At 63.2% G+C, this 22359-nt stretch overlaps 1 protein-coding gene across 5 annotated transcripts; it reads left to right on the top strand.

Moving 5' to 3' along the window:
* The first annotated feature begins 1314 nt into the window (after positions 1 to 1314).
* TCF7L1 (transcription factor 7 like 1) lies at positions 1315 to 17471 on the top strand. 5 transcript variants are annotated; one of them, XM_072027194.1, is made up of 12 exons: positions 1318 to 1614; positions 1696 to 1756; positions 2494 to 2624; positions 14077 to 14160; positions 14304 to 14436; positions 14646 to 14748; positions 14913 to 14996; positions 15429 to 15572; positions 15666 to 15825; positions 16061 to 16168; positions 16354 to 16414; positions 16490 to 17471. In XM_072027194.1, the coding sequence occupies exons 1-12, from the start codon at positions 1420 to 1422 to the stop codon at positions 16948 to 16950; spliced, it is 1725 nt and encodes a 574-aa protein (XP_071883295.1). In that variant the 5' UTR covers positions 1318 to 1419; the 3' UTR covers positions 16951 to 17471. The 5 variants fall into 5 exon arrangements, with proteins under 5 accessions (XP_071883294.1, XP_071883293.1, XP_071883296.1 ...); XM_072027193.1 differs by having other exon boundaries at positions 1315 to 1614; positions 16354 to 17471; XM_072027192.1 differs by having other exon boundaries at positions 1317 to 1756.
* Positions 17472 to 22359: the final 4888 nt, after the last annotated feature.

Genomic DNA, 22359 nt, shown 5'->3' on the forward strand with positions numbered 1-22359 from the left:
GGGGGGGGGGGGCCACCCCGACACCCGGCAGCTGCTCCCTGCGAGGGGGCTCGGGGTCACCGCCGGTTCGGGGGCACAAAGGGCTTTTCAGCCTTTCCGTGCCATATTTCGGGGGAAGCCACTGAAGGATCTTTGTGGTGCGGTGCCGGGGGGGGGGTGGGGGGGGGGCTGGGGGCAGGCGGGCGGCTTCGTGCCCCAAAATGGGGTCGGTTTGGCCAAATGGGGTGGCCCCGTCCCAGCGGTGTGGCCCCGAGGGATGGGGAGTGAAGTAAAAGGGGGTTTCTGTGGGGTCCTGCCCTGCAGGGTGGTCCTGGAGCTGCACGGGGACCCCGATCCCTGCCCGGGGTGGGGTGGGATGGGGAAACCCCCCCCTGAGCACCCCACTGCCATGGGGACACCCTGGGGGGACAGGGATGCCCTGGTGGGATGGGGACACTTGGGTAGGGTGGGACACCGCAGTGGGATGGGGTCACCTCGTTGGGATGGGGACATCCTGGGTGGGGGGACAGGGACACCCCAGTGGGATGGGGCAGGGAGGGGGGTGCCCAGGTGGGATGGGGGGGCCCTAAAGGAGATGGAGAACCCCAGATGGGATGGGAGGGGGGGGGGCTGGACAGGATGGGGGGGCCCCAGATGAGATGGAGAACCCTGGATGTGATGGGGGTCCCAAAAAGGGATGGACAACCCTGTATGGGATGGGGGGGGCCCAGATGGGACGGGGGTCCCAAAAGGGGATGGAGAACCCCAGATGGGATGGGGGGGGGACCCTGGATGAGATTGGGGGACCCTGGATGGGGTGGGGGGGGCAGATAAAGTGGAGCTGGGATGGGGGGAACCCTGGATGGGATGGGGGTCCCGAAAGAAGACGGAGAACCCCGGCTGGGATGGGGGTCCCAAAAGGGGATGCAGTCCCCTAAATGGGATGGGGGGGGCGGGGGCTGGATGGGATGGGGGGGGCTCAGATGATTCGGGGCACCCTGGACGGGATGGGGGGGGGGTCCCAAAAGGGGACAGAACCCCCAGACTGGGACTGGGGGGGGGGGGGGGGCCGTTAGGGATGGGGTCACCCTGCACAGAACCGGGGGGGGGGGGGGGGTCCCAGCCACCCCGGAGCCCCCCCGGCTACACCGGGAGAGCCGGGGCCGGGCGGGGGGGGCACGGAGCCGAGCCGGAGCCGTCGGGGTCGGGGCGCACCGAGGCCGGGGGGGGGCTGTGGGTGGGTGGGGGGGGGGGCGTTGTGTCGGGGGGCTCGGGGCGGTGCGAGCTCCGTGCCCTGCCCCGCGGTGTCGGTTTGCAGCCCCGGCTCCTCCCCGCCCGCCGCCCCGCGCATTCCCGACCCCTCCCGGGCGGCGGCGGCGGCGGCACCGGGAGCGGCACCGGGACCGGGAGCGGCACCGGGGGCAGCAAGCGGGGGCAGCGATGCCGCAGCTGGAGCCGGCGGGGGGGGACGACCTGGGGGCCCCCGACGAGTTGATCGCTTTCCAGGACGAGGGCGAGGAGCAGGACAAGGGCGCGGGGCGCGGCTCGGCCCACGGGGACCTGGACGAGCTGAAATCGTCGCTGGTCAACGAGACCGAGAGCCGGGGGGGCTCCGGGACCGGCTCGGACGCCGAGGTGAGGCCGGGCACCGACGGGAGGTCTCGAGGCCCCGGCCCGTTCCGCGCCCCTCACCGCGCCCCCCCCGCTCCCCCGCAGGCGGAGCGGCCCCCCCAGCCCCGGGAAAGTTTCCAGAAGCCGCGGGACGCCCTCGCCGAAGGTAGCGGTGCCCCCCCCCCCGGCAGCTTCTTCGCGACTTCTTTGTTCCCCCCCTCCCCGCTCTCTCCCCCCCCCTCCGCCCCTTCCCCCCGGTTGCGCCCCCCCCCCCCCCCCTTTCTCAGGCCCCCCCCCTCCCGTCCAGGAACCGGTCCCGCCCGGCCCCCGGTCCCCGCCCCCCCCCCCCCCCCCCCTCCGTAAAAAAAAAAAGCAGCCCCGGGGCCGTCCCGTGCAGAGGGACCGGCCCCGGACACCCCCCCCCCAAAAAAAAAAAAAAATCCACCGGAGGAATCGGGAGCGCGCCCCCCCCCCCCCCCCAGCCCTTTCCGGGAGCGAGCGGCGCCGCCCCCCCCGCAGGATCCAGCCCCGGCCCCCCCCCCCCAGCCCTCCGGATGGCGCCCCCCCCCCCCCCCCGGTCCCGGACCCCCCCAAGGCATCCGGGACCCCCTGGGCAGAACCAGCCTAGGACCCCCCGAAGGGAGTCTGGGACCCCCCCATGGGACTGGGACCCCCCAATGGGACTGCCCCCTCCATGGGACTGACCCCCACCTCAGGGACTGGGACCCCCCCCATAAGTGTGGGACCCCCCCATGGGAGTGGGACCCCCCTATAAGACTGGGATCCCCTCCACAGACCCCCCCAGACCCCCTTTCTGTGGGGAGCTGACCCCCTTGAACCCCCGTGGGACCAACCCCAAGCCCCCCCCCCCACCTCCTGACCCCCCCCTCCTTTTCTCCCCAGTGGTGAGACGACAGCAAGATGGGGGGTTTTTTAAGGGCCCCCCCTACCCCGGCTACCCCTTCCTGATGCTCCCCGAGCTGGGCAGCCCCTACCTCTCCAACGGAGCCCTGTCCCCCGGCGGCGCCCGCACCGTAAGTGCCCCCCCCTTCCACCCCCACGACCCCCAGTGCCGGGGGGGCCAATTTGGGGCCGTGCGGACGCGATGCTGGAGCCCTGGCCCCTCTGCGGTCAAGGGCCGTGGACTCGTGCCCCGGCTCGTTTGCGTCAAGGAGGGCGGGGGGGCTCGGGGGGGGCAAAAAAAGAGAAAGAAATGGGGCTCGGTCCCTTTTGGGGTGCTTGGCCCCTTCCAGGAGGGCTGCGCCGCCGCTCTCATGGCAAGTTTGGGGCATTTGGGGGAGTTTTGGGGGAGTTTTGGGTGGTTGGTCAAGTTTTGGGTGTTTGGTCAAGTTTTTGGTGTTTGGTCAAGTTTTGAGTTTTGGTCGAGTTTGGGGGTTTGGGAGACTTTTGCGGTCTGATCGAGTTTTGGGTGTTTGGTTGGGTTTTGGGTTCAGGTCAAGTTTTGAGTGTTGGCCATGTTTTGGGGTTTGGTCAAGTTTTGGGGTTTTGGTTTACGATTTGGGGGTTTGGGTGAGTTTTGGGGCTTTGGTTGTGTTCGGGGCTTTGGGTGAGTTTGGGGCCTTAGGGCGACTTTGGGGCACGTTGCGGGGACGCCCGCTGGCATGCTCGGCCCCGAAACCTGACCCCGGGCTGCGCCGCCTTTCTCATTGAAAAGGGCTCCCTGCGACTTCCTAAAGCCCTTAATGGGCTGACATTGTCTGGCCCTGCTTTGGCGTTTAGAAAACTGATTAAGCAAATTGAGCGAGCATTAGGGGAGAGCTGCCCGGCCCCCCTACAGCATCCCCCCTGCATCCCAGGCGCCGCCGCTCCCCAAAACGCGCGAAGCACCCGAAATCCCACCCCGAAATCCCACCCCGAAATCCCACCCCGAAATCCCACCCCGAAATCCCAACCCGGCGCATGCCCTACACCCAAACCCATGGGCAGGGCAGGAGAGGTGCTGTGCCCCGGGGATATGGGGCTGACCGATATGGGGCTGACCGATATGGGGCTGACCAACGCGGGTCCCCCCCGGCCACATCTCCGGAGCGGTTCAGGCGATGCCGGGTGGCTCTCGGTGCACGAGCCCTGGAGGAAGCGGCGTTCCCAGATGGGAAATGCGGACGGAGGGTGGCACAGGTCCCTGCGGTCACTTTGGGGGTTTGAAATCCCCGGGCGGGCTCCTCGCTCAGGGTCCTGTTTTTCGGTTGCGTGGCGTTTCCCGTTTGATTCTGTTTTTCTGCTTTCCCCCAAGGGGCCGCTTTGGATGGCTGGGGGCGAATCCCGTGGGGGCATGGGGAGGGCAGGGGGGGCCTCGGGGCTGGGGTTGCACAAACCCCCACGTGCTTGGCCGCTGGCTAAAGGTTGGCTTCCCAATTTGTCACTATTGGTACCGCTCCGTTCCGGAGCCGATGCGCCGCTGGGCGCCGTCCCAAATGCCAGCGAGGAATAAGGAACAATTACAAGGGACAGGGCTCGGGTAGGGATTTGTGGAAAACGGCAGCTGAGGCTGCTTCAGCAGAACCCTGGAGACCCCCAAAATCCCTGGTGTGGGTGCAGGGGATCGGGGGGGAGCAGAAACATGAAGGCTTTGTCCCCGTGTTGCCCCGTGCCCGCGGGCACCGGCTCCGTGCGGATGTATCCGCCGCCCACCCTCGGCCCCGGAGACTTCGTGGCAAGCTGCGGCACACGCGGCAAGGAGGCGGCCACCAAGTGACCCCAGCTGGGTGCTTTTTGCCTTTTTCCTTCTTTCCTCCCTTTCCCTGTCACAGCGAAGGGTGAAGGGATGCGCGGTGCCCGGCCAGCTTGCCGTCCCCACCGCCACCATGCCCATGGAGTCGTGCAGAAAAGCTAAAAAGGAAAAACTCAAAGAAGGGTTTGGGGTGAATCCACCCAGTCCTTGCACCCGGGGGATGCTTGGGGCAGGGGGACGGGTGCTGGGGACCTGGGGTGTGCTGTACGTGGACACCGGCACTGCCCAGGGATGACCGGGCAGCGGGAAAACCTCCCGGTGACGTTGGAGATGTGAGCAGGCCAGCCGGCACTCCCGCACCTCTCCGCTCCAAATTATTTAGAAATCCGGCAGGGCAACGCCATCGCGTGCCCAAGCTGGGTGACAACACGCCCGTCCCCACACAAAGCGGGCAGGCAGCGAAGCACCGGGCTGCTCTTGGGGTTTATTCGGGTTGATTTGCTCTGGTATCACGGGGGGCGTTGCTCCCTCCAGTGTCACTTTCTGGCAGCTTCCCAAAAGTGCCCGGTGGGTGAGGGTGGCGTTTTTTGGCGCAGCGTTGCCAGGCTGCTCTAAGCCGGTGGAGGAATTCAGCAGGTTTGGCGGCGGCAGGGCTCTTTGGGGTGCTTTAGCCCAATTTTCTCTGTGGCTGCGCCGGAGCAATGGGAAGGGGGATCAGTGGGATACGGGCGTCAGGAGAGCGAAACCTGAGGCTCCCGGAGAGTGTGAGGACCGTAACCACCCCAAATGGGGACCGTGAAGGTGCCCAAGGAGGGGATGGAAAGGAAAAGCTCGGGCCTTGTGCATGGCCATGAACCCCAATGCCTCTGTGCCGGATCCATCCCGTTCTTTGAGCATCTTGTAGAGCAGAAATGGGTGAAACCGCTCAACCTCTGGCTGCGAAATGGCCTCGCCGCATCCGGAGCCTCCAAATCGCCGCCGTGCACCCTCCTCTTTCTCTGCTGTGGCTCCCGTGGGGAGCGTCCGCATCAGTGAAGGGGAGAAACTCAGCCCCAGGAATTCGAGGCTCGAGGCGAACCTTTAAAAGCCACCCCAGCACCCCGCAGGGTGTGGAAGTTGCGCCGAGGCACCCAAACAGCTTCCCCCATGGGCACTGCCGCCATGCGCTCGGCGTTAATGCGCATCAGTCCCGAAAATAAATGAGATGTTTCTAAAAAACCTGGGCTTGTTTCGGCTCTTTCCCCGGGCCGCGTTCCTGCGATGAGCTCGCGATACCCGCGCGGGCTGCCGTACAGAGGCATATCTGTCTGCAAAAGAAAATATCTCCTCTTAAACACGCGGGACGCGCCTGCCAAGAAAAATGATTAAAATACAGATCTTGGCACGGGCAGGGCTGCGCCAAACGCCGGCGGCTCCCGACCGGGGCGGGAGGGCTGTGTGCGCGCCGGGGACGGAGCCGCCGCGGTGGTGCTGGATTTTGCTGGTTTTGTGTTGTTTTTTTTTTGTATTTTTTATTTTTTTCATGGTTTGGGAACCTTCTTCTCCCCGCTGGTTGGTTGGTACCAGAGCAGCTCGGGTGGGTGCCGCCGCCGAAACGCAGTGGGGACGTCACGGGGAGCCCGGCCTGGAAGATGTTAAGGACAGGGTTTGGGGCGTGTTTTGGGGAGCCCTGCCTGGAAGTTGCTAAGGACAGGGCTTGGGGCACGTTTTGGCTTCCCGGTCTCACCCCATGCAGCCGCGGGGCTGGTCGCTGGCAGCCGGGCACCCCAGGGCCGCGCCGTGCCTCGGTTTCCCCGCGGGCCGCAGAGGTGCTCCTCGCGCTCAGCCTTTGCACACAATGGCCCCTTTATGTCTGCTCCTTAATTATGCTATTCGGCTAATTACCCTGTGTTTTTTTTTTTGGCTAAATGAGACCTACAGGAGGTTTCCACTAAACCCCCCCCCCCCGGCTCCCCGCTTTTCCCTCCGCCCCCCTCCCTCCCTTTTCCAACACGATTCACAAATTAAAGCAATGAAGTAAGTGCTCCAGGCGACTCTCATAAGACCTGGTTTTGTTAAGGGGACTTAACGCGCATTCATCATCTTTCTGGTATTCCGAGCAGCTGCTTTTCATTAGCGTCTCTTCCTTGAAGTCGCGGGCGGTAGCGGGGAAAGAGGAGCCCGAGAGCAGCGCTCGGCGCATCCCGGCCGGAGGAGGATGCTCGCACCGTGCCCCCTGCCCGCCCCGCGATTTGGGAAAGCAGGAGGCACCCCGGGGGGGAGGAGGAGGAGGAGGAGGAGGAGGAGGAGGAGGAAGGGGCGGAGGTGATGGCGATAGCTGGCTTCGCGGCATGTTTTGGGGTGGTTTTTGGAGTGATGTCAGCCCGGCTGCACGTGAGCGCTGGGAATCCCAAGGGCTGGGAATCCCAAACCAGGAGTCCCATGGGTGTCACCCGGGGGGGGGGCAGAGCCCCCGAGCCCAGCCACAGCATCGCAGGGCGCAGAGACGCAGCCTCCGGAGGTTTTAGCCCCGAAAAGCGGGGGATTTGGGGCACGCTGGGCCACCTTAGTGCCACAACACGGCTTCGAGCAGCTGCTGCCCACGTCCCTGTCTCCTTGCATGGGTTTTTCGTCCCCCCGGGAACTCAGAGCCGGGTTAAACCCCACTCCCTGGGGCCGGGGGGCTCTGGAGCTGGGGGGATTTTTTCACCGGGACAGCCAGAGCCCTTTGCACCGCTCGCGGCCGCGTGAGCGCGGGATGAATGGAGCCATTCAGCCTGACGGACGGGAGCTGAAAGCTGCAGACAAAAGCCCCGGGGCGGCGGGGAAAAACTTGTTGCCACCACCAGGTTTCGGGGAGGGTGGTGGCGGCGGCGGTGGGGAGGGGAAGCGCTGGCGGCCGGGGGTCCCGAACGCGCGGGATGCTCGCCTGTGCCCGTGCCAGGAGCCGGCTGCGTCCCGCTTCCTCCCCGCCGCCACCGGGGCCAAGCTGCCCAGCAGATGCTGCCCGGTGTCCCCGACACGGTGGCACGGACGGGGTCGGTGGCTGGAGATAAGGTCGGCTCGAAGCGCTGCCTCCAAAAGGCTTTTTTTTTTTTTTTAAATTTATTTTTCAGCTCCCGGGTTCTTTTCCTGGTCAGCGCAGCCCGCTGTGGTTTGCATTTTTCCCACTTCTTGCTGTTGTGTTTGGGCTCCGTTGTGGGAACGGTCGCACATCCTTTTTGCAGGGCTCACAAAGTCCCCGCACCGTGCTGCTCCCACCCCAAAAGCAGCCTCCCCCCGCCTGGGGTGGCTTTGGCCACCTTGTGTCACCCTGGGAACGCCAGGAGGGGACAGGACACATCCCTGTGGGCACCCCGAGCCCCTCCTCTCCGGGGGCAGTGCTGGGAAAAGGGCTGCACATCGGGCTCTGAGGTCAATAATTGACCCCAAACCTGTTTAAAGCATCCTCTGGGGGGGGCAAACACCGACGGCCCAGCTCGGGGTTGGGATGCTGCACGGGGACCGCGGTGTGAAGGCGAGCAGCAGAGCCTCGTGAGGGGGATTTTCCCTCGCCCCCGCTCAGCCCCTGCTTTGTGGGCTCATCCTCGGGAAAGGTCTCGGCCCCGCGCAGCCGCAGCCAACATCTGGAGGAGCCGCTTGGGCTGGGAGCGAGGCGGGGAGGGGGCGATGATTTACGGCTTGTGTCCCGGGCTGTAAATCCCAGCTGTAATTGGGACCTCTCCCTCCCTAATTGGCTGCAGGAAAGCGAAGCGCCGCGGCTCCCGCGCAGGGGTGCGGGGACGGGCGATGTGCTGTGCGGGGCTGTGGTGCTTTTTTTATTTATTTTTTATTTTTTTTTATTTATTTTCCCCTTTCTGGCATCGCTCAGGCTGGAAACAGCCCCGGAGCAAAGGATGCCTGATCCCAGTGCAGCTCCAGCATCTTCCAAGCGTGTTTACCAAGATTTTTTCAGAGTTTCCCAACACGCTGAGCTTTACAACCTGCAGAACCACCAGAGCCTGGCGTGTCCCACGCAGGACATGCTCAAAATACAAACAAAATGTGGAATTACCGTGCCCTGGGGCCCTTTTCCCTGAGTTTTCTGCATTTTCCCCAAAGCGCAGCTGCAGAGCTAGCTCTGCACGGGGTGAACACTGGAAGCCTGGCATGGATGCTGATGCCACCTGATTTTGGGGCATTTAAATGAGATTTCCCCCCGTGTGGGACTTGCTGTAGCTTCCCCCATCCCATGATTGCCTTCAAGCGGGATGGTTTTGTCCCTTTTTTGCCTCATTTTTCAGGCACAGCGGCTGCAGGCGCCATCCCCACAGCTCTGCTCTGAAACCTCCTTGGCAGCACCCTCCAGGCTTCAGGAGGTTTGGGGCTTTTGCAGCTTTTTGCTTCTTGGGAGAGGCGTTAAGGGAATGAGGGGCAACGAGGCCGCCCTTGGCCTGGTGGCTCTCAGCGCAGAAAACCCCTTTCCCTGGAAAAATCCCTCGTGTGTTGGTGGAGCCGAATTTGGCTGGTTTTAGCCCAGCTGCCCAGCACTGGGAACTGGGAATGTGGTGGGACCAGAGCATCCCATGGATAAAAACCCAAGCCACAAAGACCCCTACGGAGATTTAGGGGGGCTCTGTTCAGCACCCCGCGCAAAGCGGCTTGCTGCCTGCTGCTCAGTCCTCTCCTTCTCCTGCAGCGTGGTTTCGGCACGCGTTTTGGGGGAAAAAGGGCTGGAGCGGAGGCGTTTTGGGGGGAGGGCGAGCTGTCAGTTATCCCGCAGCTGTGTAAACAGGCTGGGAGCGAGGAGGGCTTGGGGGCTGCGGTGGGGGCGCGCTCCGGCTCGCCGAGCCCGCCAGCTTTGTGAGCGCCAAGGAATTTGGTGCTGGGAAAAAGGGGGGGGGGAGGCCTCGGGATGGGGCAGGGGTCCCGTGGCTGGGTGGTGTCAGGGGATCCTCTGGTGCTTCTATGGCTTACCCGGGGGCTTTGGGCATGGGGGCGAGGTGGCCGGGTACCGGCATCGCCTGCATCCAGTGGTTCCTGCAGGCTCGTCTCCGTGCACGGTTAAAATCCACTGTGGGGTTTTCTGCCCTTGGAGCCTTCAGACAGCTTTCCCCCACAAAAAAAAAACAACAGCTGAGGGCTGATGTTTGGGCCCCAAACAGACATTTTCTCTCCCCAAATGAGAGGCTGGTGGCAGCTGAGTCCCATGGAGAGGAGCCCTGGGGTGCTGGGACACGCATCAGGATGCGGGATGTCAGGACACGATGCCAGGACACGCTGCGACCAGGATGTGTTAATGGGAAACCCTGAGAGGACGCCGGGACCTGCAGCAGGAGGATGGGAAATCCTGGGAGAAGCGATGCTGGGACGCACAGCACCGGGACACAGAGCACCAGGACACACAGCACCGGGACACAGAGCACCAGGACACGCAGCATCAGGACGCACAGCACCAGGACGCACAGCACCGGGACGCACAGCACCGGGACGCACAGCACCAGGACGCACAGCACCAGGACGCACAGCACTAGGAAGCACCATGCCAGGAAGCTCAGCACCAGGACGCAGAGCACTGGGGCACACAGCACCAGGACACGGCACTGCTGGGATTTGTAACCCCACCGGGGTTTGCACCACCAGGGTATTGCAGCCCTCGGCCGTGCTGCACTGGGAGCTACAACACCAGGATGCGCAGTGCCAGGACGTGCACCAGCGGGATGTGCAGTGCTGGGACACACAACGCCGGGGTGCAGGACACCGCGATGCACTGCACCATCTTGGGGGCTTTTCCCCACTTCCCCCTTTCCAAGGAAAACATCTCACCGGGAAGGAGCCCCGTGTGCGGAAGAGGAGAGGAAATCCGCTCATTAAAGCCCCTAATTGGGCATTAGGGGATCCCGCAGCGTTTGTGCCTCCTCCCCGAGCACGCAGGCGAGCTGCTGCCACCACCACCACACGGCGCGGCCCCCCCGGGGCCCCCAGCCCCTGCTCCAGCCGCGGGGGCTCGCCCTCCCCGGGGCGGGGACAGGCAGACAGGAGGGCTCATTGTGGTGCCGCAGCTCCGGCAGGAAAGGGGTTAACCCCCCTGGTTTTAATTGGGGGGGGGGGTGTGTAACGAGGAACCAGAACTTGCTCTAATCTCTCTGGAATGTGACCGATTTTCAACTATTTTCCTCCTTTTTTTTTTTTTTTTTTTTTAATAGCTCCAATCTGCCGCTCTTGCGCGGCTCCCGCACGTGGTGGTACAGTGGGAGCCTGTGTCCGCGGCTGGGGCCTTGGGGGGGGGGGGGGGGGCTTCATTTTTCCACATTACCACTGAACCGTTCGCCAGCTCCCCCCCTCTTTGTATATTTTGAAAGGGTCCCCCTTCCTCTCCCCTCCCCGGCCTCCTGAAACGGCTTCAAAATGAGAAGCAGCCTTTTATATACGGCCTTTCCCGAGCCGCCGTCCCCCAGCGGCTTCTCCGCTTACAGAATAGACGAGAAAGCCCCCTTTGTGATGGGGGCAGCGGGCAGGGGGTGGCGAGGCGGAGCGAAAGGCGCCCACCGGGGCCCCGGGGATGCGCGGGGCACCTCCTGCGTCACCCCGGGGATGTCGGGGCACCTCCTGCGTCACCCCGGCACAGCGGCGGGGCACCTCGCGCCTTGGCCCCGGACACCCCTTGGGTGTCCCCTGGGTGCCCCTGGAGTGGGTGGGTGGGAGGGTGCTCAGGGCAGCCCCTGCGTCACCCTGCGCCTGGTTGTGGGGACGTGGGGACGTGTCGTGTGTCACCCCGGCACTGCCATGGGGGTGTTGGGGCACTTCGTGTGTCACCCCAACATGGTTAGGGGGGCACTGGGGCACCTCGTGTGTCACCCAAATGTGTTCGTGGGGATGTTGGGGCACTTTCTGTGTCACCCCAGTATAGTCGTGGAGATGTTGGAGCACCTCATGTGTCTCTCAGATGTGTTTGTAGGGATGTCGGGGCACCTCATGTGTCACCCCAATGTGGTTGTGGGGATGCTGGGGCACCTCCTATGTCACCGGGCTTGCTTGTGGGGGTGTTGGGGCACCTCGTATGTCACCCCAACATGGTTAGGGGGGCACTGGGGCACCTTGTGTGTCACCCCAACATGGTTATGGGGATGTTGGGGCGCTTCATGTGTCACACTGACATGGTTGTGGGGATGTTGGAGCACCTCATATATCATCCCAGCATGGTTGTGGGGATGTTGGGGCACCTCATGTGTCACCCCAACATGTTCTTGGAGATGTTGGGGCACTTTCTGCGTCACCCCAGTCAGTGGAGATGTTGGAGCACCTCCTGTGTCACTTGGCTTGGTGTGGGGGTGTTGGGGCACCTCGTGTGTCACCCCAGGATGGTTTTGGGGATACTGGAGCACCTCGTGTGTCACCCCAATGCGTTTTGGGGGATGTTGGGGCACCTTTTTTGTCACCCTAGCATGGCTGTGGGGATGTTGGGGCACCTCGCGCATTGCTCTGGCATAGTCACGGGGATACGAGGGCACCTCGTGCCTTGCCCCTTTCCAGCTACGGGGATACGAGGGCACCTCGTGCGCTGTCCCAGCACGGCCCTGGGGACACTCGGGGCACCTGGAGCATCACCCCGGCACGGCTGCGGGGCCGCGTCCCTAGCTTTAAATCCGGCCACGCGACGCCGCGGCTTCGGAGGCGCGCGGCACGGCGGCGCGCGGCTGTTTGGAAGCAGCGCGGAGTTGTACGGCAGCCAGACCCCGGGACTTCCCCGCCGCAGCCCGGCGGCTTTGATCACCGAGATTTGGAGGGCGCATCAAAGCCAGCGCTTCAGGAAACGGCTCCTACTGTACTGGCGGCGCAGGGTGTACCGCGGGTCACGGCGCGAGCCCGCGCCGGCCACGGGGCCGCCCGCATACCAAGCGTGCTCCGCGCGCGCACGGCGCCCTGGCCGCCTCCGCCGGCGGCCTTTTTAGGAGCGGATCTGGTTACGGCTCCCAGCGCCGGCGGCCCCGGCTCTCCGCTGTCGCATCCCGGTGGGGAAAATCCCGCAGCCCCAAATCTCCCCAAGGGAGAGTGCGTGGAGGTTTTGGGAGCGGGGAAGGCTGCTCCCGGAGCATCCCTGCAGCACCACGCGGCGCCGGCTCCAGGTGTTGAAGCAAAGCACGGGCAGGTTTTAGGGGGATCCCCTGTGCCAGCAGTTGTGGGAATGGTCAGACCCTGGGAAATCCTCGCTTTGGGCTTTTTTGGGGCTGTGCAGCAGCTGCTGGTATTTCATGCATCTTTTTGGGGTCTGGGGAGAGGCTTGGCAGCAAAACCCCAATGGCTCCTTCCAAAATCCAGTGATAAATGGCAAATGGACACCTTGGGTACTTCCCTTCTTGCTTTAGCCTTCCCTGGGTGCCTCCCGGCTGTGCCAGCGGGATTTTCGCCGTGGTTCTGGGATCCCGGCGGGCAGTGCCGGTGCTGCCAGGGCGCTGGCAGAACCAGGGCACACAGGGATGCTGGGGGGTGCTGGGGATGGGGGGGTGGAGATGGAGGGGAGGAATGCAGGGAATGGGGGGTACTGGAAATAGGGGGGTACTGGGAATGGAGATGGGGGTACTGGGGATGGGCAGGTAATGGGGATGGAGGGGGGGGCTCAGGAGATGGGGAGGTACTGGGGATGGAGGGGTACTGGGGATGGGGGGGGTACTGGGGATGGATGGGGGGATACTGGGGATGGATGGGGGGGATACTGGGGATGGGGAGGTACTGGGATGGGGCTTTCTGGGCATGGGGGGTACAGGGATGAGGTTTTCTGTGGAAGGGGGGGTACTGGCATGGGGGTTACTGGGGATGGGGGTTACTGAGGATGGGGGAGGTACTGGAAATAGGGGTTACTGGGATGGCAGGGGATGCTGGGGATGTGGGAGGGGAGCAGGAAGCGGTACTGGAGGTGCTGGGCGATGCAGGAGGGGCTGGGGTGTGCGGGGGGATGCTGGAGGCAGGGGCAAGGCAGGAGGCGATGCCAGGGGGGGCACACGGAGCACTTTGGGGGGCTGCGGGAGGCGATGCAGGCGGGGATGCATCTTTCCAGAGGCGGAAGAGTTAACGCTCCCCGCAGCTCCTCGCTCCGAGCTGGGCTTTCCTTCCAGCTGCTTCGGATCAGGAAGGTTTGTACGGTGGGGAAATTCCTGTGCGCAGCTGCGGCCCGTCCCGGCCGCATTCCCCAGCCCTGGCATCTCGCGGGACGTGCCTCCCCGCAGCCGGCTGCCGGGAAATGCCTTCACCCCCCCCCCCCGCAGCCGAAAAACGCAGCACAATGCACCTTTCTTTGGGGGGCCGCTTAGGTCCCGTGCCGGGAACGGAGCGGGGCAAAACGCTCGTCCTGCAGCCAGGTTTACGGGCGGGCAGGGGGCTGCCGAAACGCACCGCCGTGCTCACTGCCCCGCCGGCCCTTGCGGCGGTTCTGTGCCTTTCCCTCGTGATTTGGGGCTGGATAGGAAGGGAAAGGGAAGATGTGAGGATATGAGGAAGGGAGGAAGCGAGGGAGTGAGGCCGGGTGCCGGCTCGGTGCGCCAGATGCAGCCGCACGCAGCCCCGTGCCCTCGGTGCGCCCACGGGGCGGTGGCGGCTCACACCAGCAGCGCTGCGCCTTTGGCCCCAAAATCCGCTTTTGGGGTCGGGTGGACGGGATCCAGGGCTCCACTATTAATAACAGGGCTCCGCACTATTTACAGGGGCTGAAACAGCCCCAGGCACCCCCACACCGCCTTCGCCACCACCCCGCGGTGTCCCCCTGGGTCAGGGTGACCCCGGCCGAGGGCTGGGGGATGTTTCGGGGCTGGGGGGCAGCGTGACCCCCGGCTTTCTTGCAGTACCTGCAGATGAAGTGGCCGCTGCTGGACGTGCCGGCCGGTGCCACGCTCAAGGACAGCCGCTCGCCGTCGCCCGCGCACTTGGTAAGAGCGGCCCCGGGGGTCCCCAGGGAGAGCCACACTCCAAAGCTGGGCACGATGCTGGTCTGGTGCCTGCAGGTGTTTTTTTTTGGGGGGGGATTTTTTGGTTTTCGCCCTCCCACGTGCTCCCCCTCGCTGCCCCGCAGTCCAACAAGGTCCCGGTGGTGCAGCACGCCCACCACATGCACCCGCTGACGCCGCTCATCACCTACAGCAACGACCACTTCTCGCCGGGCTCGCCGCCTGGCCACCTCTCACCCGAGATCGACCCAAAGACGGGTGAGGAAAAAGGGGGGTGGGTGGGGGCTGGGGGGGGAGAGGGGTGCAGGGAGGGTGCTGGGTGCTGGGACATGGGTGCTGGAAGGGAGATGGGCGCAGGGAGATGGGTGCTGGGATGGAGATGGGTGCAAGGGGGGGTCATGGGGTGCCCGGCACCGCCGTGCCCGTGTTCTAACGCTGCTTCCCCTTGCCCCCCGCTGCCACCGCAGGAATCCCGCGGCCGCCCCACCCACCCGAGCTGCCCCCCTACTACCCGCTGTCGCCAGGAGCCGTGGGCCAGATCCCGCACCCGCTGGGCTGGCTCGTGCCGCAGTAAGGATGGGCTCAGGGCTTGGGAACGGGGGCTCCTTCCTGCTGGGAGTCGCAAATTGTGAATTTTTGGGACCAAGATCGGCTGGGGCTGGGCTGAGGGTCCCCGGGGCTGGGGGAAGGACGCTTATTCCTGCTTCTGTCTGCTCAAGCTCGTGTGTTTGCAGGCAGGGACAGCCCGTGTACTCCATCCCCCCCGGTGGCTTTCGGCACCCCTACCCAGCCCTCGCCATGAACGCCTCCATGTCCAGGTGGGTCCCCGTGTCCAGGTGCGTCTCCACATCCAGGTGGCTCTTGGCAGGGACAAGAGACCCCCCTTGGGTGTCCCCAAGCTGGTGCAGGGTTTTGGCCACTTCCTGAGGACCACGTGGGACTCGGGGCTGCAGCAGCACTGGCCGTGGGTGCTCGCTGACCTCCACGTGGGTACAGCCTGGCCCCGAGGCTGCGGTGGCCTCCGTGGCCAGAAATACCTGGGGGTGGTCCCCATGGGTGAAGAGTGGTGTCCCCCCGGGCTGGGATCCACGCTGCCAACACGGGTGGGCTCTCACGTGAAAGCAGCCCCCAGGCAGGTTGGAGCTGGTGTTCCCATAACCTCCTCCTGAGGTTCTCGGGAGGATTTGGGGTGGAACCAAGTTTTTGGCACCCATGGGGAGCTGACGGGGCTCCCGCTCCCCCCGCTGCAGCCTGATGTCCAGCCGCTTCTCCCCGCACATGGTCCCGCCGCCCGCCCACGGGCTGCACCCCTCGGGCATCCCGCACCCCACCATCGTCTCGCCCATCGTGAAGCAGGAACCCGCCCAGCCCAGCGCCAGCCCCAGCGGCAGCTCGTGAGTGGGGACGGGAAGGGGTGGCCCCGGGGACGGGGACGGGGATGGGGTCACGTCCACCCCGATCCTGACCCCCTGCCCCGCTCGCCGCAGGAAATCCCCGGTCACTGTGAAGAAGGAGGAGGAGAAGAAGCCCCACATCAAGAAGCCGCTCAACGCCTTCATGTTGTACATGAAGGAGATGAGGGCCAAGGTGGTGGCCGAGTGCACGCTGAAGGAGAGCGCAGCCATCAACCAGATCCTGGGCAGGCGGGTACGGCCTCTCCTTCCCCGAGCCACCCATCGGCTTTTGGCCCCCTTTCCACCACCTCCCTCAGCGCCTTGGTGCCTCATCCTGGGGCACCACCCGCCCTTGGCAGGGGTCCTGGGGAGGTGGTGGGGACCCCGATGGCCACGAGGTGGCTGGGGCGAGCGTGGCCGCGTGTCCCCGGGGCTGGCTGCACAGCCCCGGGGTTCACACCGTGCTTTTTTCCTTCCCCCCCCCGCAGTGGCACTCGCTGTCGCGGGAGGAGCAGGCGAAGTACTACGAGCTGGCACGGAAGGAGCGGCAGCTGCACTCGCAGCTCTACCCGACGTGGTCCGCGCGGGACAACTACGTAAGTGCGGCCCCCGGGTTGGTGGCTGGGGGGGTGCCGGGGGTGGCAGCAACGGTGCCGAGTCCCCGGGGCTGCTCTGTGGCACCACCAGTCCGGTTCCCCTCGGGGTTTTGTTCCCCGGCAGACATGGAAGCGCCCCCTCTCTGGCTGCGGAACGCCGCATGGGGGCTTTCTAATAATTTCAGGGCAAGAAAAAGAAGAGGAAGCGAGAAAAGCTGGCCCAGCAGCAAAGCCACGACACGGAGAGTGAGTACCCCCCGGGCGGCCAGAGCCGCGGCGCCCGGCCTGCCGGTGCCTCACGGCCCCCTCCGTCCCCCGCAGGCGCGCTGGCCTCCAAGAGCAAGAAGCCGTGTGTGCAGTACCTGCCGGCCGAGAAGCCCTGCGACAGCCCTGCCTCGTCCCATGGCAGCATGCTGGATTCGCCCGCCACGCCGTCGGCCGCCCTGGCCTCCCCGGCCGCCCCGGCTGCCACCCACTCGGAACAGGCTCAGCCGCTCTCGCTCACCACCAAGCCGGAGGCCAGGGCTCAGCTCGCCTTCCTCTCGGGCAAAGCCGCCTCTTCCTCCTCCTCCTCTTCTTCCTCCTCCTCCTCTTCCTCCTCCTCCTCCTCCTCCTCGAGCCTCGGCAGCCCGCCCTCGCTCCTCTCCAGACCCATCCCCTTCACCTCGGTGCCCTCCACGGCTCTCCTCTCCTCGCCTCCGTCCTTCGCGCCGTCCCCGCAGGCTGCCCTGGCCGTGCTGCAGACGCAGCCCCTCTCCCTGGTCACCAAACCGGCTGACTAAAGGGGGGGGCTCGCCCCCCACCCGGCCCGGCCGCCCCCTCCCTGCTGTACGTTGCAGAAGCCACAATCAAGATTCAAATGCAGCCAAACCATTATTGGTCAATATTTGACCCTTTTCTGAACTCTTTTTTTTTTTTTGGAAGCAGACTCTGGAGGAAGGTGCTTTTCTGCTCAGAGCTGCTGTCGGCAGTCGACCTAAAGACCGTTTTTATTAAAAAAAGGAAAAAAAAGGAAAAAAAAAAGGTTTTTTTTAAAAAAAGGAAAGACCCTACTCAAGGTGCCGACGATGGAAAGACGCCGAACGCGGCGCTCGGTCCCGGGGGCAGAAGCGAAACGCCGGGCACTGACCCGGTGCCTCCGGCTGCTCCCAGCCCTCCCGTCCCGCAGCTCCTGCCCCGCTCCGTGCCGCGGTGGTGCCGCGGTGGGCATGATCCGGGGCTGAGCCCCCCGTGTGTGCGTGCGGGGGGGTTCCCCTTGAATCCCTGTTGTTTTTCACAAAAGGAAATAAAACTACAGCTGCAACTTGCTGCGTGCGCGTGGTCAGTGGGGGAGGCGCTCGCTCCCTGCCCCTCTCCACCTTCGCCCTGCCGGTGCTCGAGCATCGCCGTGCCCCGGGAACCGGCTTGGGACACGGCTCCGGCAGGGCTGGCCACGGGGCCAAGCGTGGCCCCAAGCCCAAAAGCAGCACCCCGAAACATCATCAGGCAGGTTTTGGGGTGTTCGCCACAAACCCGCGATGGAGCAAGCTGGCAGCATGGAGAGATGTGGGCAGCAGGACGTGGGGCACCAGGTAAATCAGATTAAATCAGGTTTTGGGGTGCCTGGGAAGCCGAGCTGGCTGCTGGCCGTGTGTACTGTATGGCCAGGAGCTGTGGGGTGCCCTGCGCCTGATTCCTCCCAGCCAGGAATGAAAACCCATCAGGATGCACATGGGACGCAGCTCGAAATCAGCCTGGGGTGATCCAATGAATTTTCAACCCATCTCGAGTTCTTGGTCAGTTCAGCATCTGAGCTAATCAAGCTATTCTGTCTCGTTGTCTTTTTAATGGGAATAAAATCTACCTCAAAGTTTTCCTGCTCAAAGTCACGACTCAGTTTTCTGTTGAAGATCTGATTCTGAGCAGTGTCTGCCCAAAGCTGACCCGTGGTGCTTACAGTCCGATTTTGTTCCCCTCTTTGAATTTTTTGGCCGATTTCCATTTCCCGGGGCCCGTTCCACCTCCAGCAGCTGCGTTATGGGGACCGCCGTGTCCTCCATGGCACCAGTCCTCGGCTCGGTGGGTGCTTCCCACCGCGGCACCGAATGGTTGGGGTTTTGGGGGACCTCTGGGGGCCGCCTGGTCCTTGCCCCCTGCCCACACAGGTTGCCCAGGAGGCTTTTGATGGTTTTGGTGGAATGAACACTGCCGTAGCCTCTCGTTGTGACATTTCTCTTCTTTCCAGTGCTGAGCCATCCGGGATGCCGCCGAGGAAGCGTCTGCAGCCAGCTGGAGCAGCAGGGGACACCCACCTGCGGGTGAAAGGAAAGGGGACTGTCCTCGTGTGTCTTGGTCCTCAAGGAAAAGGCAGACAGCCCGCCTTCGCCAGAGGTCGTGCAGGATGGGTGCGCGCCCTGGGATGGTGCTGGCAGCTGTGGCCCCAGAAGATGACGGCTGGATTTGTGAGCTCCCGTGCACGGATTGCGGCTGGGCAGGACTACCAGGGCTGATGGATGCCCTCAGCTACGGGAGCAGACAAGAAAACAGGACGGGGCCACTCCGGAGCGCTTGCATGAGCACTGGGGCAAACGGCACCTCCTGTGGCCGTGTGGCAGCTCCAGATGTGTCCTGCGAACACTGAGAGCAGGAGCACAGCTCCTCGCGTCCAGCTGAGGATCATCTTCAGCAACAGCTTCAATCTGCAGCCAGCCCCAGCTCAGAGCTGGCTGGAAGCTCCCCAGATCCCTGCTCTAAGGGGGCCCGGCTCGCCAGGAGCCTCAAGCAGCGAGAGGAGCCTGCAGCAACCCCAGCTCCTGCTCACCAGGTGGCCACCACCAAAGCCTCCAAGCGCGAGGAGGTGCCAGGAGCATCTCCATTCACCCTCGCACCCAAGACAGCCCCGGACTCGGGAGGCATTTCCAGTCCATGTGAAAAATTGTTTAAACACTTCGCTTTCGAAGAACAAACTCGGAAATGGGCTTGGGCACCATGCCTCCGCAGCAGCACCCCGGAGGACCGGCCACGACGCTTTAATTGATGGCATCCTGATAGCGTGTCGTGCGGCCGTGCGAGCTCCAGAACTGAGGGGATTAGGGTGTCGCCGAAAACGTGCGGGGCCATCATTTGAAAAGAGGCAAAACGGGGCTTTTTTTAGAAAGGCCGTTCCAAAAAACTGGTTTTCTGCAAGGAACGTCTGGATCGCATGCGGCCTCGCTCTCCCCAACACCGGGAGCAGGCAGCAGACAAACAACTTCTTGAATTAGATTTCATGGGAAATTAAAGGCATGAAGAGACCTGTCACAAGAATTAAAGTCTGAACCGGAGCCAGACAGCTTCAAACAGATGTTGGTCTTCAGCAGGAGAATATTTCTTTGTTTTACTCGGCATTTTCCCATACAGAAAAGGAACATCTGTTCCGACGCTTTCGCCGTGCTCCTGAGCTGGGCTGGGCTGGGATTAGCCCTGCTGGAAGAGGAGCAAGTGGCCGCCGCGGCCCAGGAGAGCCCTCGTGGCTCTGCTCCTCCCCAAGACGAGGGGGAGACGAGGAGGAGACCGGTTACACTCTGCTCGGGCTCAGACGAGCACGCTGAAGCAGCCCGTCCTGTTTAAACCTCTCCTGTTTAAACCTCTCCTGTTAAACCTCTCCTGTTAAACCGGGCTGCTCGGGGGATCCGCACGTTCGTCACGCTTGCAGCGATGGGGCTGGGTGAAAACGTGAGAGAAAACGCGCAGAAAAATGCCAAAGGTTTTTCGTCCTCTTGGAGGCGCTTCAATGAGAAGAATTCTGGGCTTCGGCTGTGGCAGGAAGGGGGGCGTGTTTGTTTGTGCTGCTGCGGCAAAGGGGCCTGTAGCCCCCCTCCTCTTTTTGGGACAATTTTTGGGCTGTATTTCTGCCGATGCCCAACGCGTCCTCCAAGCTGGGAGCTGAGATCCAGCTGGGCACAGGGGCCGGGCAGCGCTCCCGCGCTATTTCCCCCTGAAGAGAATTCACTTGCTGAACTTGTGACAAAAACAAAACAAAACCCAAGGTTGGGGCCAAAGATTCCCGATTTCGTTCCCTTTGTTCCCCTGAAAACACAAGGCATCCACCCCTTGGCAGGCTGCTTTTTATCACACATCCCAACTGCATCCCATAACCGCGTCCCCGGGATGGTGACCCTGCTGCTGTCCCCGTTTTGGCTCCAGATGCCACCGGGCGCTGGATGAGGGCAGCGCGTCCCTCCCGTCCCCTCGCCACCAGGGTGACGTTTTTCCCTGGTCTCGCTGCAGTCGTTGTGTCGTCCCGCTGGGAGCTGGCGAACGCCTCGTCGAGAGCTCGGCAGCAAACTTCTCGGAGAGCTCCGGTGAGCGCACGGGGAGCATCTGGGAGCCAGCTTGGTGCTTTCCCTGCTTTCTCTTTATTTATTTATTTATTTTATTTTGGGAAGCGGGGTTACTTCTGGCACCTCCGCCCGCTTGCCTAATTGCAGCCATCTTGATCCAACGGCCCCCAGCCCCCTCTCCCGACGCAGCTCTGGCTATTCACTAATTGAAATGCCTAATGAGGTCCCAGGGGTCTCCTGCAGAGATGGAGCTAATTAGGGGCTCCGCCGCGAACCCGGCGAGCAGCAGCAAACCAAGCAAAGGCTTCCTCGAGCCCACTCCTCGCGAGGGGCCGGGGGGGGCACACCAGATGTCCCATTTCCCCGCTCCGCACCGGGGCAAGGCCGGCGCTCGGCGGGCTCCAGGCTCCTGCCAAAGCAGCTGGTGCAGAGGCGGTGGCTACACTTAATACATTTTAATTAGCATCGTTAAATTCTGCCATTTGCTAATTGTTTCTCCTTTCGGTCCTTTATCCTGACCGGATCAGCCCTCAGGGGAGGGGGCGAGGACACTTGTGGCAAGGTGAGGGCTTTGTCAGCGCCGAGCACCGCGATGTCACCGGGCCTGGGGACCGCTCGGTGCCCAAGGGCAGGACGGATCCGTGCGTCCCGGCGGCTCTCGGCCTCTTGGCTTTTCCCTGCAAAGTGGGAAGCAGCTCTGGGAAGCAGCTGGGTGGGACCCGGCGGGGATTTCCTCCTCCTGCTTTGCAGCGGATGGTGATAGTGGCCCTCAGCCCTCCTCTTCCTCGCTGCGCGGGGCCGGGCACGCTCGGCGTCCTTTTCACCCAGTTTTATTCAAGAAAAGGGTCGGAGGAAAGCGAGCCTAGTGCGAGCCACCCGGCGCTGCGCTGATGTCAGCCCCGCGCTCGGTATTTGGGCAGAACTCGGCTCCCAGATGCATTGTTGTAAATCCAGAGGAACTTGGCCTCGGTTCAGTTCCTCTTGACTTCCAGGGGTGTGAGTGAAAGCCGAATTGGCTGGGCATGCGAAATGGCCTCGCTCGTCTGTTTTAAATCTCAACAAAAGCATTGGGCCAACTGTTCTTCTGTCTCCTTAGAAAGGCAGGCATGGGCAGAACCGAGCCGTGAGGATTATTGGAATGCGTTGAATTGAATAGTGGGCTGAAAAAAAAAAAGAAAAAGAAAAAGAAAGAAAGAAAAATCAACCACATCATCCATCACGCTCCGAGGCCAAGTCGGGATTATTCCCCAAAGCGTTAGCGCTGCGCAGGACTCGCTGGCTTCGCGTGTTGGATGCTGCTGTGTTGTTTTTTCTGTATTTTTGGGTTAAATGGGGGAGGCTGAGGAATTTGTGGCAGTTCCTTCTGGAGACTTGTCGCCGGTCCTCAAAGGTTCAGCAGCACCGCAGGAGGGTGCCTTAGGGATGAGATGGCTCCAGGGACACCGAGCGGACACCGGGACAGCTGAGCTCGCCGGGTAGCAGCAAGGAACACACGGAAGACCCAAGATCATTTGGAACTCTTTATTTTACCCAAATCCCCCCAAAAAGCCCCAAAATGTCAGCGCACAGCAGGAGACAACCCCGGAGCGCCCCGGGATGGCCGAGGCAACACAGGGCTGGAAGGTGGTGGGCAATGGCAGCAGGACCATGGCACTGGGGGCTGACGGCACCGAGGGGCTTGGCCACGGACCCGTCCCTGATTTGGGGCAATATCCTCGGAAATGAGGAGTGCCTGGAGGGGGGGCGCAGCGAGCAGGAGAAATACTGAAACGGAGGAGGGAGGCGCAGCGCAACGTGGCCACCATTCCCCGGGAGCTGCACGGGGCCCGGGAGCAGCCCAAAAACCGGTGGGAACCAGCCCCAAAACCGGCTGCTTTGGCCCCAAAACGC

Source organism: Anas platyrhynchos, chromosome 23 (genome assembly GCF_047663525.1).
Source record: "Anas platyrhynchos isolate ZD024472 breed Pekin duck chromosome 23, IASCAAS_PekinDuck_T2T, whole genome shotgun sequence".
NCBI classification, from domain to species: Eukaryota; Metazoa; Chordata; class Aves; order Anseriformes; family Anatidae; genus Anas; species Anas platyrhynchos.